This window comes from Medicago sativa, chromosome 4 (assembly GCF_051527215.1).
Source record: "Medicago sativa cultivar Bolivia chromosome 4, Bolivia_mono, whole genome shotgun sequence".
In the NCBI taxonomy this organism is placed as follows: domain Eukaryota; kingdom Viridiplantae; phylum Streptophyta; class Magnoliopsida; order Fabales; family Fabaceae; genus Medicago; species Medicago sativa.
The window spans coordinates 35,915,869-35,933,350 of NC_140752.1; the positions used below are offsets into that span (position 1 = coordinate 35,915,869).

General features: G+C 36.7%; 1 protein-coding gene and 1 pseudogene across 2 annotated transcripts; both read left to right on the forward strand.

The window, feature by feature from the left end:
- The first annotated feature begins 2,398 nt into the window (after positions 1-2,398).
- LOC146929058 (protein DETOXIFICATION 33 pseudogene) lies at positions 2,399-3,120 on the forward strand (annotated as a pseudogene). The gene is made up of 2 exons (XR_015007962.1): positions 2,399-2,714; positions 2,980-3,120. The product of XR_015007962.1 is annotated as a protein DETOXIFICATION 33 pseudogene (transcript).
- A 2,520-nt stretch (positions 3,121-5,640) lies between these two features.
- Positions 5,641-16,769, forward strand: LOC146929059 (uncharacterized). Its single transcript, XM_085707205.1, has 4 exons — positions 5,641-5,681; positions 6,004-6,130; positions 6,280-6,408; positions 15,504-16,769. The coding sequence occupies exons 1-4, from the start codon at positions 5,641-5,643 to the stop codon at positions 16,767-16,769; spliced, it is 1,563 nt and encodes a 520-aa protein (XP_085563331.1).
- Positions 16,770-17,482: the final 713 nt, after the last annotated feature.

Genomic DNA, 17,482 nt, shown 5'->3' on the forward strand with positions numbered 1-17,482 from the left:
ATTGTTTTATTTCAACTACGATGTTATTTATTGACTTTTTCATAGTTCAAGTGCGGGTATGGGCACCTAGTTGCCCATAGGGTATAGAGAATGTACTAAAGTTGTTGCCCACGACGGTACGTGCTTGGGCACGAGCATTTTTTACAAACGCATGTATGGAAAGGGGCATTATAGTACCCTACCCATTGGGTTCTTTCAAAAACAAAAAGTACCCTACCCATTGGGTGCCCATTGCCATCCCTACATGAACATAATACAAACGTACAACAAACTACACTTTTAGATCTTTTTAGATGGCAAAATCAAACCTCGTAAACTTTTTATTAATATTATTGAGTTGATTATTTCTTTTCATCATTGGCACAAATCTCCATTGATTTCTGAAAATCCACACATAAGTAATCCTTGATATAAAAATGAAAAACACTTTTTATTTGGATTTTTCCATCCAAGGCTAAAAATGGTTATTTTTATTCTGAATTTATGCAAATGAAATATAAGTGGGGTTGGAAAATTTTAATAGATAACCAATAAATTATATTTGGGATACTACTAACAATAAACTTTGAATAACAAATACTTGTAATTTACTAGATTACGTGCTTCATAAATTTTATTGGACTTTTGCATCTAATGTTCGTTTGATTTAAGTACTTCATAAATTTCATTGGACTTGTGTATCTAAATAAACAATTTGATCGGGTCACATATTTATGTGCTTCAAATATTTGTTAATTATATTTGTGATATGATTAACAATTTTTTGGACTTTTGCATCTTGAGTTATTTCTCATTTACTAGATCATAAATTTCCTTGTTAAATCTAGATAATAAATTTTAACTGGATCAAATTTTAATAGAGAAATATCAGTTGAGTGTATTTTTCATAATTGATTATATTTCAAGCTAGAATTTGTAGTTTTGTATTATATAATTGATTTTTACACACAAATTTATTGTTAACTCAATTTCACATAAACGTATCCAAACACAAATCACTTTACCGTATAGTGCCACTTATACTCACAGTTTATAATTAATTTTACAAAATCAACTCAATCAAAATCTATTTTTGTCTCAAATAGAATATTCATTTAAGTGTTGTTGTTCGGGGATTAAAACATCATACGCCATAAGCTTAACTAAACTAATAATTAAAAGGTAGTAATATATTTTCTCTAAAGCATATCTTTCTTTATTCTCTAAAATAACACTTGAAAGGAAATATATTTTCATTCCCGTAATCCAATCAAAAAAAAAAAAAAAACATAAGAAATATATTCTAATGCATTGTGATTGGCTGCTCTTTATTCTTGAAGAATTTTTTATGTTATTTTTCTAGAGATATAACATTGTTCATGTTTTAGACACTTTTTTTCAATATTCTCTCTAATACTTATTCTCTTATGATGAAATCAATGTATATTTCACCACTTTAAATGAGACATTTTCAAACTATACAACTCATTTTAATTTTGGTCAATAAGAGAATAAATGTCAGAGTATCGCAAGCACTACTCATTCTATTTTCATTTAGTCCCATCAAGTTTTCCAATAACCTTGCTACGTATATATAAGGCTTAAATGTGTAATTGGTCCCTGCACTTTTAACAGATTTTGGCATTGGTCCCTGCACTTTTTTTTGTTTGGCATTGGTCCCTGCACTTTGTAAAAATATTGGCATTGGTCCCTGCACTTTTTTTTGTTTGGCATTGGTCCCTGCACTTTGTAAAAATATTGGTATTGGTCCCTGCACTTTGAAAAAATATTGGTATTGGTGCCACGTGGCATGAAATGATTGGGACCAATGCCAAAATCTGTTGAAAGTGCAGGGACCAATTACACATTTAAACATATATATAATATGGACCGTTCATTCAAATCGAAATTTCCATTTGAGCCAAGCCATGCCAACCATTTTGTACAAGGAAGCACCAAGCCAACATTAAAATCGAAAATAATCGCTTTATTGTCGATTTATAACAAAATTTACGTATTACATATATATTAACATGTTAATCGAGAGTTTTGAACTTGAACCTAAATTATAATGGATATTAGAGGAGGATCCAAACTTGAGACAGTATCTATTATTATGATTATTTACAAATCATAAAAAATCACTTTAATTTCATATGATGATACTAACATTAATTAAACTAACCAAGTCCAAAATACTAATAATAGGTACAATTATAGTCCTTTTCATACTTAGAGGAACTACAAACTTACCAACCAGCTAGCTACCCTTCTTGCTCTACCTCTTCCTCACCAACCATTACATTTTTGTTAGACCCAATCTCTCATGTCTTATAGTGTATAACTAATTCTAACTAACTATATAATATCAACTAAATCAACACATTTCTAATAGACCCATTTGAAATTCAAAATATATAGTATAGTAGGAGAAAATAGTGTGATCTTAAATTTAATTTACCATGGCTATCGACAGTCCTCTACTAGATAACAATGTCAACTCTCCTCCTAGTGTTGTTCATCATGAAGAAGAGAAGCCACTGCAAATTGTTCACAAAATTGGAGAGGAGTCGAAGAAGCTATGGAAAATAGCTGGTCCAACAATCTTAACTGCTTTATCTCAGTACTCGCTTGGTGCATTCACTTCTACGTTTGTTGGCCATGTTAACGAGCTCGATCTTGCAGCTTTTTCTGTTGAAAATTCTGTTATTGCTGGTTTCGCCTTTGGTTTCTTGGTATGCAAACTTTTCTCATCTCCGTTTTATTAGTACATTACACTTGTTTTTTTTTAGCGACAAAATTCACGCGCATTAAAAACGTGTGAATTGCGTGTAAGAACACACGTTAGCATATCAAATGTCGCGACAGTCTTTTATAATCTATGTTGTCTTACACAACACATTACACTTATCTTTAACTAGTACATTTGTTTTTATCAAAAAAAATTGTATCATAAATTTTATGATTTATAAAATTGTTTTTGTTTTTGGTTGGCAACAGTTGGGTATGGGAAGTGCATTGGAGACACTATGTGGGCAAGCATTTGGTGCTGGACATATAAGGATGATGGGAATTTACATGCAAAGATCATGGATTATCTTGGTGGCTACTGGCCTTTTATTGTTACCATTTTATATTTAACCAATATTTATTTTTTTAAATTTAATACAAATCAGCAAGATTTTTGTATGGCCAGCAATATTTTTACCGTTTTTTAAATTTAATATTGCTGGCCAAATGGCCAACAAATTCTGTTATTGCTGGTTTCGCCTTTGGTTTCTTGGTATGCAAACTTTTCTCATCTCCGTTTTATTAGATTTTTGTTAAGTAAATTTAATATTGCTGGCCAAAATTTAATATATTTTAATTAATATTGCTGGTTTCGCCTTTGGTTTCTTGGTATGCAAAACTAAATCAAATCAAATTTAATCTTAAGTAAAAATATATATTAATTAAAATAAAAATTACAAGATTTTTGTCCAAAACATTAAGCCTAATATTCATCATAAGGAGATCGACTATGTTCGTTTTAATTAGAGAGAGGCTTATATTAGTATGGTGAAAAGAAAGAATAATGGTAATAACTTGTTCCTTAACACACACTTTTCAATGTAAATTTTGAAGAAAAAAAAAGTGTATTAAAAAATATGTGAGTGTGTTGTTATTATTCATCTGACCAATACCATGCGTGTTAAAGATTGTGTTGAAGGCATACAATACAACCCAGCCCTACATCTCCTCCAAGTTGTGGTCCTTAATCTCACAAGATCAAGAAATTCCAAAAACTATTGAATGCAAATATTAGAGAAGAAATTCTAAATACGATCTCCTTACCTAGCAATACCTAATAATTAACCTATCACCATGTCACATTTGTGCCTGAAATATATATATATAGAGACGCCATGCATATTAAACCTTGCTTATAAGGCAAAATAAACTGACGTGAAATCTGGAAACACTTGAATAAAAACAAACTTTATCTTATTGTTCGCAATGCTAACTTGCTTAAATAAAAAAGTTGTGTTCATCCAACATTTTTCTTTCATCATTACACAGCAAAAATACTAAGAGTATGTTTGGGAGTTTGTTTTTGAAGGATTTTGAAGGAGAGGGCTTAGGCTATATTTTGATATATAATTTCATATTTTTAAAAAATTAAATGAACAACATGATATTATATTCATTTATCATATGTTCTTTCGATTTTTTAAAAATATTAAAGTACATATTAAAATATAGACTTAACCCTCCAGAGTCCTCCCCTCCAAAATTCTCCTAAATCCAACTCGCAAACACACCCTAAAGAAAATTTAAATTTTTTTCAAGTACCAAATAACTGTCCAACAAATAGATTTATGTCAAGCTACGTTAGTTTATTGGAAAAACACAAAATTCTGCCAAACTAAGTTTCTTATATTGTGGTTGGAAAAGCTACAAAAATTGGTAGGAAAAATCAAAAAGTAAGGTGTCAAGAAGTGTGAGAGAAGAGAAAGTGCAAATTTGGTGAATTTTTAAGCTATTTGTATGGATAGAACATTTTTCTTTTTTTTTTGTTTAACCTTCCGCTTACCAAGGGAAAGGGTCTCTAGTAATATCGTGTTTGACCGCAGGTAAATATTAGTTTGATCAAAGATTGTTCCAGCTATATGATCAATTTGAAGAAGGCTTTAAATTTTCTCTTCACTATTTAGTTGGATAAAAAATGAGAAATTTTTTGCATATATAATGTTCTTTTTATCTTTGAAAAAAAAATGAAAAGAGGCTGTATTCGCGGACTAACGCGGTCTCAAGTGTAATTGCATTGAGGTCCCAAAGATACCAAAAATTATGTTGTCTTTCAAATCACGGTCACAGACCTTGTTTTAAAACCTCGAATTTGCATAACCTCTTGAATCTTGAACATGATTCATAAGTGTTTGCACTAAACCTTATAATCAACGGCGAAGCTAGCACAATTTTTACGAGGGGGCCAGATATAAAGAAGAAATCAAATATATTTAAAAAATTAATATATTAAACTTAATTAATAAGTAAAATAAATTTTACTTATATTTAATGAAGCGACAACGAAAAAAATAAAATCTAACAATAATTATTGATAAAAGTTGTACTCTATGAAGTTTTAACAAGTCAAATTTATTTATAATTGACACTAAACTAAATAGATTATAAGTAATTTTTTTAAATAATCTCTTTTTAAACCAACAAAATTGTTTGGAGTAGCCAAATAATATATTAATGGGGTAGCTATATTCAAAACTATACAAATTATACAAGGATTATTTTTCTTTTGGGGTAGCCAATGCTACCCCATTGTTATGAAGGGATTCGCCCCTGCTTATAATCTTACAAAAACTAACCCAATTTTTTTTCCTAATCTACCTCTTCCCATCTCTAATCATACAATGCAATCAAAATCTTTGGCTTCATTTCTAATTCAATCATCATTCTAGCGATAATGCGAAAAATTAACAAGACCAACATATCTAAAGTTCCAACTTCCAGCATATCCAATTTAAACACTTAATTATAAAATTGATATTTACCTGGAAGCTCTGCATTTGCATGCAAAGGTGCACAGTTAAAAGTGTAATGCATTCCATAGAACACTGTAGATATAACTAGAACTTCTCATTAATGCAATAATTTTCCTTGCCAATGAAACGCGTTCAAGAAGACGATGCAATGGGAAAGAGAATGTATATTGTTGGCAAATTTAATGTACAAATAACTTTTATTGTGCATTGGTCAAGAAGGTTTTTATGCAAATGCCTACTTACCTTCAAAATTGTAAATTTATAACTGTTCGTAGTCTTAATATAGCAAAGTCGGCGAAGGGGTGTGTGGAATGCCACCTAAGGCACGCTGTCTGTTATGGTATATTTTTTCGGGATTTCTTACCGACGTTCACTAGGCTTAAGGAGTTCCACGTTCACTTTGCCCTGTGTTCAACAGCTGATGAAGACGACTGGCATATTCTGTTTGAATGTGACTCAATTAAAGATTGTTGGAATGTTGCAGGTCTGGCTGGTACTCTTCAGCAGTGACTGAAACGGTGCAGTTCTGCAAAGGATCATCTGATGACCGTTGTATTGCCGGCCGTGTAGCAATGCTGGTGTGGACAATTTGGCAGAACCAAAATAACTGGGTATGTTATGATTGCAAACTGCCTGCTCATCGAATATGGAGTAGTAGGCTGTAAATTTAATGCAAAACAGTAGCAGCCACATTACCAGGACTGGTCATATTTTGTAAACTGCCTAGCTATTGTTGGCTTGAATGTAATGTGGATGCCAGCTTTTGCGCGATGGAAGGAGCTTCTGTGTAAGGGATAGTAATGGAAATTTCATGCTTTCTCAAACAAGTTGGAAGCACGTAAGGATAGCAAATGAAGAGGGAGAGGTTGCAGCTCTTCGGGAAACCATGGTAAATAATGTGTATGTTTCTGCCACTATTCTGAACAATTATCAAATGGCTAAAATTAGTCATTTCACAACATCATACAAATTCATCAAACATATGACTACCAAGTAGCCACATATACAAGGAATGTTCTAGACACGACTCTATATGCATGTGGTACCATATGGATATTGGAGATATATTAATGAGTGATCCCTCATCTTTGTGATCATTTGTACAACCTGAATTATATTACTGATTCATTCCCCCATCGTCGTGCTTTCCATCGTCGTGATTACAAGACTCATAAATGCATGGACTGCAAGTATAGACTCGACAATGCATAACTCCAGAAACTCATCATGATATAATATATCACTTCATCAACACATCATTGCATCGTCAAGTCAATACATCCATACATCAACAATTCATCATAATAAACACAATCATATTATTCATGTAACACCCATACTAGACGTATCTAGAAAGTCTAGCATGTGTATTAGTTTAGTACTGGATACATTAAAAATTTACAACAATACAACTACGAATGAATATATATACAACCAAATGCGTTCGTACATAATAATACAACTCAACTTTCTAAAGTATAATAGATGCATCCTTGAATATCCACATCGTTCTGCAGCGGTACGAACGAACACTTGTCGCATCATCCATTCGGCTACTAGCTTACTAATCCAACCTGTTTATCTGAAACAAATAAGGATTGGGATGAGACATAATGTCTCAGTGAGTTCCCCTAAATCCTAGGCTATAGGCAACCTCAGGGGAAACCTACGGTCACCACGTGTCTAAAATACAACCTGACGGTTGATTATACGTGTGTGGGGACTTGTATACTTAGACGGTCGTGCATACTAGGGCCGTCATAGTCTTATCTCACTTTTTATAGGCTTCACTTCCTATACGTGTCATGGCGGTCAAGGGGAATCTAAAACCGCAATGCCAAGAATACGCTCTACGTATCGAGGCCTAATTCTAACATAATCATGACACGGTTCTAAACCGGACGATTAGGGGAAACCTAAGATCGTCATCGGCATATCTTTCTCTATTTGCTCTAATGCAAAAATACAATGTTTCTAACAACGTATCTTATCTTGATATCACACTAGTTTTGACAATCTACGTCCATGATCTACTAATTCTTGACGATCTACGTCAAGGCTCTATGACATAACATAAATATGTCTAATAAATATGCACAGTCAGATTCATTCATAAGTTAGCGTTTAACAAACAAGCATTATCTGAGTTCATTTTACGGAAAGCCCCGAATGGAGTAACCCCGAGCGCAATCCCTATCTATCCGATGGAAACCTATCTAAGGTATAACCAACGGCACTCCTGCAGTGACGTGCGGGATCCTTACGGCTAACCCCGTTTCTCCTAATGGAAACCCCTTGAACCAACCTAGTGTGGACACAGGAGACACGACCACTACATCTTGCTTACTAAGTGACATGCGGGTTCCTTACGGCTAACCCCGTTCTCATCATGAGAACCCCTTGAGCCAACCTAGTGTGGTCCCAAGAGACATGGCACCTTTAACTTAATGTCTTGGTCTATAAATATGCATGAGTCTTAAATCTATAAATGTTATCTCTTTAACTCAGATGCCTATACGATCCGACTAAAGGTAAACTATATGCTTGCTTAACTTGCTATGTGAAGAGATGTCTAATCAATTCACGTCTGGCTACACTCGTATGGCACTCTAGTTCCTATACGAAGAGAATACTCTATAACACTTCGCATCTAATCAAGCATACTACTCATGCCTAGCATTCTATTCTTTACTATCTATTCTAGTTCTTGACAAGCTATGTCAAGGCTCTACTTTCATCCCATGCCTAGTTCTTTACTACCCGAGTAATTCGGCTAATCTCTCTTGAATCACTCTTGCCATTCATGTTAAGATTGCCATGATTTTCATTTCAAGAATCGTTTGATGTTATGTGCATTGCCTAGATGTTATTTTGGGGTTATAAAGTTGTAAAACGTTGAAAGAAAAGCTTCGGAATGCGCCACATGCCCTGAACTGGGCCAAAATAAGTTGGCCAAGTCCAGAGAGCTGCGCTAATAGCTCAGCTGGGGCGTGGCGTCGCTATTAGCGTAGATTTCACTAATAGCGTAGTTCTTCGGGTCTGTGGTACCAAATTTCCAATTTTTGACCCAAAACTCATTCTAATGGTTCCTGCAATGCACCAAAACATCCAGCAACATATATATACCTTATAAAACGTCTTTCATGGCAATATTAACATGTACAAGACTAGATCAAGGCTAGGGTACTAAAAATCATTTTTCTCTAAACTTAAATAAAATCATGATTTGCTTGCAATTAAACACATAATCCCAATGGTGGGTTCTATCTAAGAACTCACCTAACATATTCCTTGTGATTCCTCAAGTTCCAAGCTTTCCCAAGTGTTATACCCTAATTTTGGACATAAAAAATACTTGTTCAAAATTTTCTTTCGTCTTTGATATATGTCTATTACTCTTGAAAAGTTGCCAATTTGCTATTGTTTACACTGACATTTTGCTCTGCTTTATCTCTCAACTTTGCTTTACAATTCTTTTCAACTGTGTATTTGTCCATGTTTTCCTGCATTTCAAGTCATCCAAAAACATCTTTCTTGCATTTTAAGTCATTTGAATCTGTCTCTGATCAATTGCATCTTTCTCTGCATCTTATTTCAATATTACTTGCAAAAACTCAGGAAAAAGGGTATTTTTGTCATTTCCTGTATTCAAACTCATTTTAGTCTTTGAAAATTGTTTAAGTCTTTTCAATTGGTTTGAATAAATCTTTGTTTGATTCCATGTTAGAATCCATTTTAAAATTGCATTTGAAGTCATTTTGAGTCAGTTTAGCCCCAGGGGCATTTTAGTCATTTCCAGTGTTAAGGCTCTGTTTAATTTCTAAAATTTGTCTTTGTGTCTTTTTTAATTTGTCTGAATAAACTCTTGCTTTAATTTCATGATAAAATCCATTTTAAAATTGCATTTGAGTCGTTTTAGTCCCTAGGGGCATTTTGGTCATTTTACACGAAATTTTGGCAGAGAGAGGTTACTTTAAAGTACCTCATTTAAATAATTGGTTCATTTTAGTCCGTTTTGTTATTTTTAATCGTTTCACTTTACGTTATTTTCAATTTACGTTTTTTACCAATTTTAGTTAATTTTTTTTTACATTTTAGTCCTTTTAGTCTTGTCATTTGCATTTGGGTCCTTTTGTTTGTTCATTTTGCAGATTTTTTGTCCAAGAGTTAGTTATGCCACGTGGCAGTGTCTTATTGGTCCAGATTGCACAAGTGGCAGCCTATAAAAGGCCACTTCATCAGTCAAAGTCAAGACCACTATTCACTTTCTTACAACTCAGCAGAAACAAGTCCCTTTTTCTCTCTCCACATTTTTTCAGATCAAAGAACCAAGAAGCTCAAGAACAAGATGAATATCGCATGAATCTGCATGAATATTCATCTTCAACCGCAATAAAATTCCAGAAATCACAATCACCATAACCAATTCCAACACTGTTCCTCATGAATTCATCATCACCAGTTCAGATTCACCACTGAACCGATTCAAAATCCCTCACAATTCCTTCGAAAACCTAATATTCCAGGTCCGAATCCAGCTCAACGAACAACAACACTAAATCACAAATTCGTAACCAAATTCGTGAACAAGAGAAAGAAGGCGTTGCGAACTCAACTAGATCGAGACCGATTCAAAAACGTGGAAAAGGAACAATCATCAAGTGTTCAAGGTCTGTAACAACAACAACGAAGCAAACGCGTCTGAGTTTAGATCCGAAGCAACGGAAGAAGAAGGAAAATCAAAGAGGTAACACTTTATCTCCCCTTTCTTTTCCGATCTGTTCATATGTGTTCATGATAGAGTTAGTTTAGATGTAGATCTGGTGTGTTTGGAGTGTTTTCGACGAAAAATATTGGTGGATCCGAGAAGAGGAGAAGAAGAAGAGTGATTTACGTAAAAAAATTTTTTAAAAAAAATAGGTTAAGCCTTCCGACGCGGTGGCGCCGCCGCCGGAAACCGGCCGGCCGCCGCGTCGGAACTTCTGTCTTCTTCTTCTCCGTCCAAGTAGTCCTAGAGAGAGGGGAGAGAGTTTGCAGACTTTTAGAGAGAGAATGGGAGGGTTGGAATGAGCCTGGACCGGTTCTCTGGCTTATATGCGCTATCCCAACCGGTTCAACCCGTTTTTGAACCCTACCCGGTCCATTTACTCTCCAAGGCCCATCCTACACGCCTGTGATCCCTGTTGCTACGCGCACCCCCCCTTTCCTGCATGTGTTACTGATTTCTTGCTAATTGCACCCCTGTCTGTCTATTTTTTTTTCCATAAAAAATCCTAAAAAATTTCCTATGTGTTCTTGGGCACTTTCTTGATATTTTTGTGATGATATTATGTATTAAATCTTGATAAAAAATGTGTGGTATTTTCTTGATTAATTGTTTGCTATTTTTTGTTGAAAATTGTGAAGTTTTATGTGTTCTTGTGTCTAAAAACCCTTTAAAAATTCAAAAAATTTTCATGAGTATTTCTTGATAATTTTGTAGTGTTTTGTGATAATTTTTGCATATTAAAAATTGATAAGAAATAATGTGTGGATTTTCTTACTATTTTGTGATGTTTTGTATTAAAAAATTTGTGAAAATTTGCTTGATTCTAGTGCCAATTTCTTGATAAATGTTTGTGACATATACCGTATGATTTTTGTGAAGTTTTAGCTACTGTTTGTAAGTGTTTCTTGCTGCATTTGAATATGTGTGATTGGTTTCTTGTTTTACAAGTCATGTGAATATTTGTTTGTGAAATTAAATGCCAAATATGCCTAAAATATGTCATGATTCTTGACTTGGATATGTTCTCATAATTCTCATATTATTGTTTGTGATAATAATCTTTGAACATTGTCATGATATGGGAATTATAGGTCATACACTTGTCTTGTTATCATGATAAATTTTAGGCATACTTTGCTAAGAGTTTAGTCACTTTTCTAAGTTTTTTTGCCACTTTGTTTAATGTTCCTTTTGCTTATAATTTTCATGCTATTATGCCTTATCCTACTAACCATTTCATTTCATGTTTCATTCATTCATAAGCATTCCTCATCTCACTTCATTTCTATAGCTTTAAAGACTTAGTATGTGAAGCCTAGGAATTCTTGTACTTTACTTTTATGCAATTTTAATTTCTTGCAAGACCATAGCATGTATCTAGGCCAATGATGTAAAGGACAATGGACTCTAATGATGTACACCGACACAAGCACCGACACATGCACACACCTCACTTTAGATGTATTGCTAGGATATGCATGTTTAGATGTATGTTTAGATGAATGCTTAGGATTTACACTTAGAAAAATCAATTTTCCAAAAAGTATGAACAACATCACTCAAATCTTTTTCCAAATAAACCTTGGGATCAAAATCCCATTGTATTTTCTCTTTTATTTTCTTAATCAAATTTCAATGAAAGTTAATCATACTTGACTTTTTTCCAAAATCACTAATCAAACCTCACAATTTCACAATCTTATGCCCTTGAGGCCTCTCTCCCTCATTCTTCAAAATCCCAATTTTTAAACTTAAAATCAACCAACAAAAACAAAAACATTTTTGGAAGAGAACTACGGTGGATTTGATCCCTTAAAAGGGTACGTAGGCAAGGAATCAAAATTCCTTCAATTCAAATAAAATAAAAATTCAAACACTTTCTTCTCCCTCCAATTCTTGACTTAGTAAGCTCTTAGGTGTAGATATTACTTTTCAAATAGCATTTAAAATAAAGCGCGCGCGTAGAAAGTAAAGACGGTTCCTATAGGATACTATAGTCGTTATGGGTGCCTAACACCTTCCCGTAGCGAAAACAACTCCCGGACCTCGATTCTCAAGGGGTTTGCTTATTTTTTCCATTCCCAAGAAAAAATGAGATATCACCGGTTAAAAAGGTTCAAACGTAATCAATGTTTGACACCCGAAAAACCAAGATAAAATAGTTGGCGACTTCACTGGGGAGATTCGAGAGTTACGCCTAGTCTTTATTTCCATGCTTGCGCTTTCGTTTTTACTTGCTTCTTTTACTTGCTTTCTCATGTGAATAAATGTTTAAATTCTTGCAAACGTGTGGGGTGAGAATATCAAAAGGATTGAGGAGGGATATAATCGACAATTCATTCCGGGGGTTGCCTCGTGTTTTGGATTATGCGATCAATCCCACATAGCTGAGGCATTTTGGGGGTGATGTTGTCGGCGCGTGTTGTCGCGTTTAGGCACTTTACTTCTAATTGTTCTATGACGCTATGAACCGTAGATAACCAAACCCATCCATGGCCATTTTCTAGGATGTAGTGCGGAGGCTAAACCGAGTGTTGTCTCGAGTTTTAGTCGTCACGCGATACTACACTTAAGTTAGACCCTCTTAAGGATAATCATGGAGCGAGTGTTTGTCTCGTGGCACCATGATATACGCAAGAGAGGTTGCAACTTGGGAACCTTTTTAGAACTCGGTTACTATCTCCTAAAGCCCTAGATTCACCGGACACCGTGTCCACCCATGACTCCTTGACTTTGAACTTCAACCCACCATGTTTTCTCCGAACTTGAACATAATCATGCATTCATGCATTCATGCATACATGCATAAACTTTTTTCCATGCATTTATCGAAGGGCTTAGACAAATTGAATTTGTAAATATTGTAGGAATGGGGAAGACTAAGTCCTACAAGTTCAAGGAAGTGGATTTGGCTAGTTTGAGAGATTTGGCACTCAAGATCGAGAATCCGACTGGTTTCCGACACCTTTACAGGGATTTACTTACCATTCTCCAGACCAATGTGGATGAGAAGCTTGTGCACACTCTAGTGCAATTCTATGATCGGGAGTATCGGTGCTTTACTTTTCCCGACTTTCAGTTGGTGCCTACTCTAGAGGCTTATTCTTGCTTGATGGGTCTATCTATTGCTAAGGGGGTACCCTTCGCGGGACTCGAGCATCCTCCTACTTCTTTGGTTATTGCTAAGGATCTCCATCTTACAACCTCCGATGTTTCCAAGAATCTTGTCACTAAGGCTCGCATCCGAGGGTTTACTTTGAAGTATCTACTTGAGAAAGCCAATCTCAAAACCACTTGTCAGGACACTCTTGAAGCTATTCTTGCACTCCTCGTCTATGGGCTTATTCTCTTTCCAAATCTTGATGACTTCGTGGATATGAATGCTATTATGATCTTCCGCTCCAAGAATCCGGTTCCTACCTTGCTAGCTGACACATACCATGATATTCACGATCGATCCGGCAAGGGTCGTGGATACATTCTTTGTTGTGTACCTCTCTTCTATAGGTGTTTTATTTCGCACCTTCCGAAGTCCTTCCATGATAATCCAGAGAATTGGTCTATTTCACAGAGGATCATGGCTCTCACTCCTAATGAAGTGGTTTGGCTCACTCCGGCTTCTAGAGTCAAGGAAATCATCTTCGGTGGTGGGAAGTTTCTTAATGTTCCTCTTCTTGGTACCCGGGGTGGAATCAACTATAACCCGGAGCTCGCCTTGCGACAATTTGGTTTCCCGATGAAAGAAAAGCCCATCAATCTTGCTACATCTCCTTACTTCTTCCACTACTACAATGCACCCACAGGAATAAGGGAAGATTTCATGGAAGCTTGGTCTAAGCTTCGAAAGAAAGATGTGAAACATATGGGTGTAAGGTCCGGTGTTGCTCATGAGGCCTATACACAGTGGGTGATAAACCAAGCCGGGAAGATTGGTATGCCTTACCCCTCTATGAGATATGTGTCTGCATCTATTCCTACCATGCCTTTGCCTCTACTACCACCTACTCAGGAGATGTATCAGGAGCATCTAGCTATGGAGAGTCGAGAGAAGCATCAGTGGAGGACTAGATACTATGAGGCTGAGAACTTGATCATGACTTTGGATGGAAAGGATGAACAGCAGACTCACGAGGTGATGACACTGAAGAAGGAGTTGGCTAAAGCTAGGAAAGAGATTGAAGAAAAGGATAGGTTGCTTATGAGAGATTCCAAGAGGGCTAGGGGTGCCCGTAACTTCTATGCCCGATACTGCATTTATGAGTCTGAGTCTGAGTCTGAGGATGATGCTTCCACTTCCTATGCTTGAGGATCTCCATTTCCTGTCGTTATTTCCATTTGTTTATGTTGTTTTACATTTCAAAGTCTATCCCTTGGCTTAACATTTCAAAGGGATTCGTCTTGTAAAACTATATGTTGGTTGTTTGTTTCCCGTTTATGTTAATTGTTGTTTAGTAATGTTTACAAGAGCTCCAATTTGTCTAAAACCCTTCGATAACATAAAAAGAATCTTTTTGCATATGCATTTACACATTTCATGCATCATATGCATTCATTGGTCACAAAAAAACTTCTCTCGTGCTCATTGCCTCCTGGTTTCTTCTGCCTCAGTCTGAAAAGTGGCTCGTGCTCGTAAGGTTTACCAACCAGATAGAGTTCATCAAACAAGATTTTACAAGAGAAGAGTCATGGCTAACTTTGAAGAAGAAAATGCTCAGCTCCGTGCCGAATTGGCAGCTATGAAAGAAGACTTGGCTAAGGCTCATGACGTTATGTCCACTATGATGGCTGCACAAGAACAACCAGCCACATCTGTTCCAGCTTCTACTGAAGGGATTCCCTCTATCCCACTGTCTACTGTTGCTTCTGATGCTCGGTCTATTATGCCCAATGGGCGTCCTTATGGGCTCTCAGCTCTCTATTCTCCTAATACTGCTGCTGGTGTCTCTGGTTTTGCTGGTCAAGGACAGATTCCTATGACAACTTTTGCTGGTGCAAGTACTTCTATGCCTCAAGTAACTACTGTTGTTACCGACCCTGTTGTACACACTGCGCAACAGGTGATTGATGTTGACACTCCGCGTGGACAAGGCCCTATAATGGAAACTATGAGAAGACAGTTAAGAGAGTTAGCTGCAGAACTCCGTGAGGTTAAAGCTAACCGTGGGAACGGTGTTTCTGCTAAGGCTCGTGATCTATGCCTGGTATCACGATTTGAGGTTCCTAAGAAATTCAAAGTTCCAGATTTCGACAAATACAATGGAACTTCTTGTCCGCATAGCCATGCCATTCGGTACGTTCGAAAGATGGCCAACTACGCAGATAATGATGCACTGATGATTCACTGCTTTCAGGATAGTTTGATGGAAGATGCGGCAGATTGGTACACTGGTTTGAGCAAAGACAATATTCATACTTTTGAGGAACTTGCTGCTGCTTTTGAAAGTCATTATGAGTTCAATACCCACTTGAAGCCAAATAGGGACTCTCTTAAGTCCTTGTCTCAGAAGTCAGATGAAACCTTCCGTGAATATGCTCAGAGGTGGAGAGGGGCAGCTGCCCGTGTTTCTCCTCGGCTTGATGAGGAAGAATTAACACAGACGTTCCTGAAGACTTTGAAGAAGGAATATGTTGAAAGAATGATAGTCTCTGCTCCAAATAATTTCTCCGACATGGTTACTATGGGAACTCGTCTAGAGGAGGCTGTCAGAGAGGGTATTATTGTTCTTGAGAAGGGTGAATCCTCAACTAGCGCACCTAAGAAGTATGGTAATGGCCACCATAAGAAGAAAGAATCCGAAGTAGGGGTGGTATCTGGTAATCAGTCTACACCTGCTAATGCTACTCAGTTACCTTTACCCTACCAATACATGCAGTACTCTCAACATCCCTTCTTCGCACCATTCTACCAGCAATATCCTTTGCCACCGGGTCAACCACCAGTGCCCGTTAATGACATTGCTCAACAAGTACAACAACAACCTCCTGCTCAACAGCAGCAGCAGCAACAGGGTCCTCGGCCCAGGACTTATTTTCCACCAATACCAATGCGGTATGCTGATCTGCTCCCAACTCTACTTGCTAAGGGACATTGTGTCACCAGACCAGGCAGGCCTCCGCCTAATCCTTTGCCTCCTAGGTTCCGACAGGATCTTACATGTGAATTCCATCAGGGCGCTCAAGGCCATGATGTTGAAGGTTGTTATGCTTTGAAATATGTTGTGAAGGATCTGATAGACAGAGGAAGGCTGACCTTTGAGAATAGTGTTCCTCATGTTCTTGACAATCCACTTCCAAACCATGCTGCTGTTAACATGATCGAGGCTTTCGAAAGAATTCCTGTTCCTCAAGAGGATCCCATGTTGAATGTCCGTAATGTTGTTACTCCCTTGGTGCCATTGCATGTCAAACTTTGTCAGGCTACTTTGTTTAAACACGATCATGCTTCCTGTTCAGAATGTCTTCAAAATCCTATGGGTAGATGACATACAGAGTCTAATGGATAACAAGCACTTAATTGCCAGTGATGTTTGTGTAATTGTGCCGGTATTTCATGATTCTCCTGCTAAAAGCACATCTCAGACCAGGAATGTTGAACCTTTGGTGATCAGGTTACCTGGCCCGGTATCGTATGCCTCTACAAAGGCAATCCCTTACAAGTATGATGCGACCATGATTGAGAATGGAGTGGAAGTGCCTCTGGTATCCCCAACTACGGTTAGTAATGTTGCCGGAGAAATTACAACTCTGAGAAGCGGAAAAGTCCGTCCACCTTTGTTCCAAAAGAAGGTAGTTACACCTGTTGCCACAATAACTCCACCGGTGGCTCCTCCTGTTGACAAGAACCCCGGCCCATCAGGCCAATCTATTGAAGAGTCTAGTCTGGACGAAATTCTAAGGCATATTAAAAAGAGTGACTATAAGATTGTTGACCAGCTGCTGCAAACTCCATCAAAAATCTCCATCTTGTCTTTGCTCCTGAGCTCAGAGGCTCACAGGAAAGTGTTGATGAAAGTACTGGAACAGGCCTATGTTGATCATGAAGTCTCTGTGGATCAGTTTGATGGAATAGTGGGTAACATTACTGCTTGCAATAACTTGGGGTTTGGTGACGATGAACTCCCCGAAGCAGGGAAACATCACAACTTGGCTCTGCATATCTCAATGCACTGCAAGTCTGACATGATATCCAATGTGT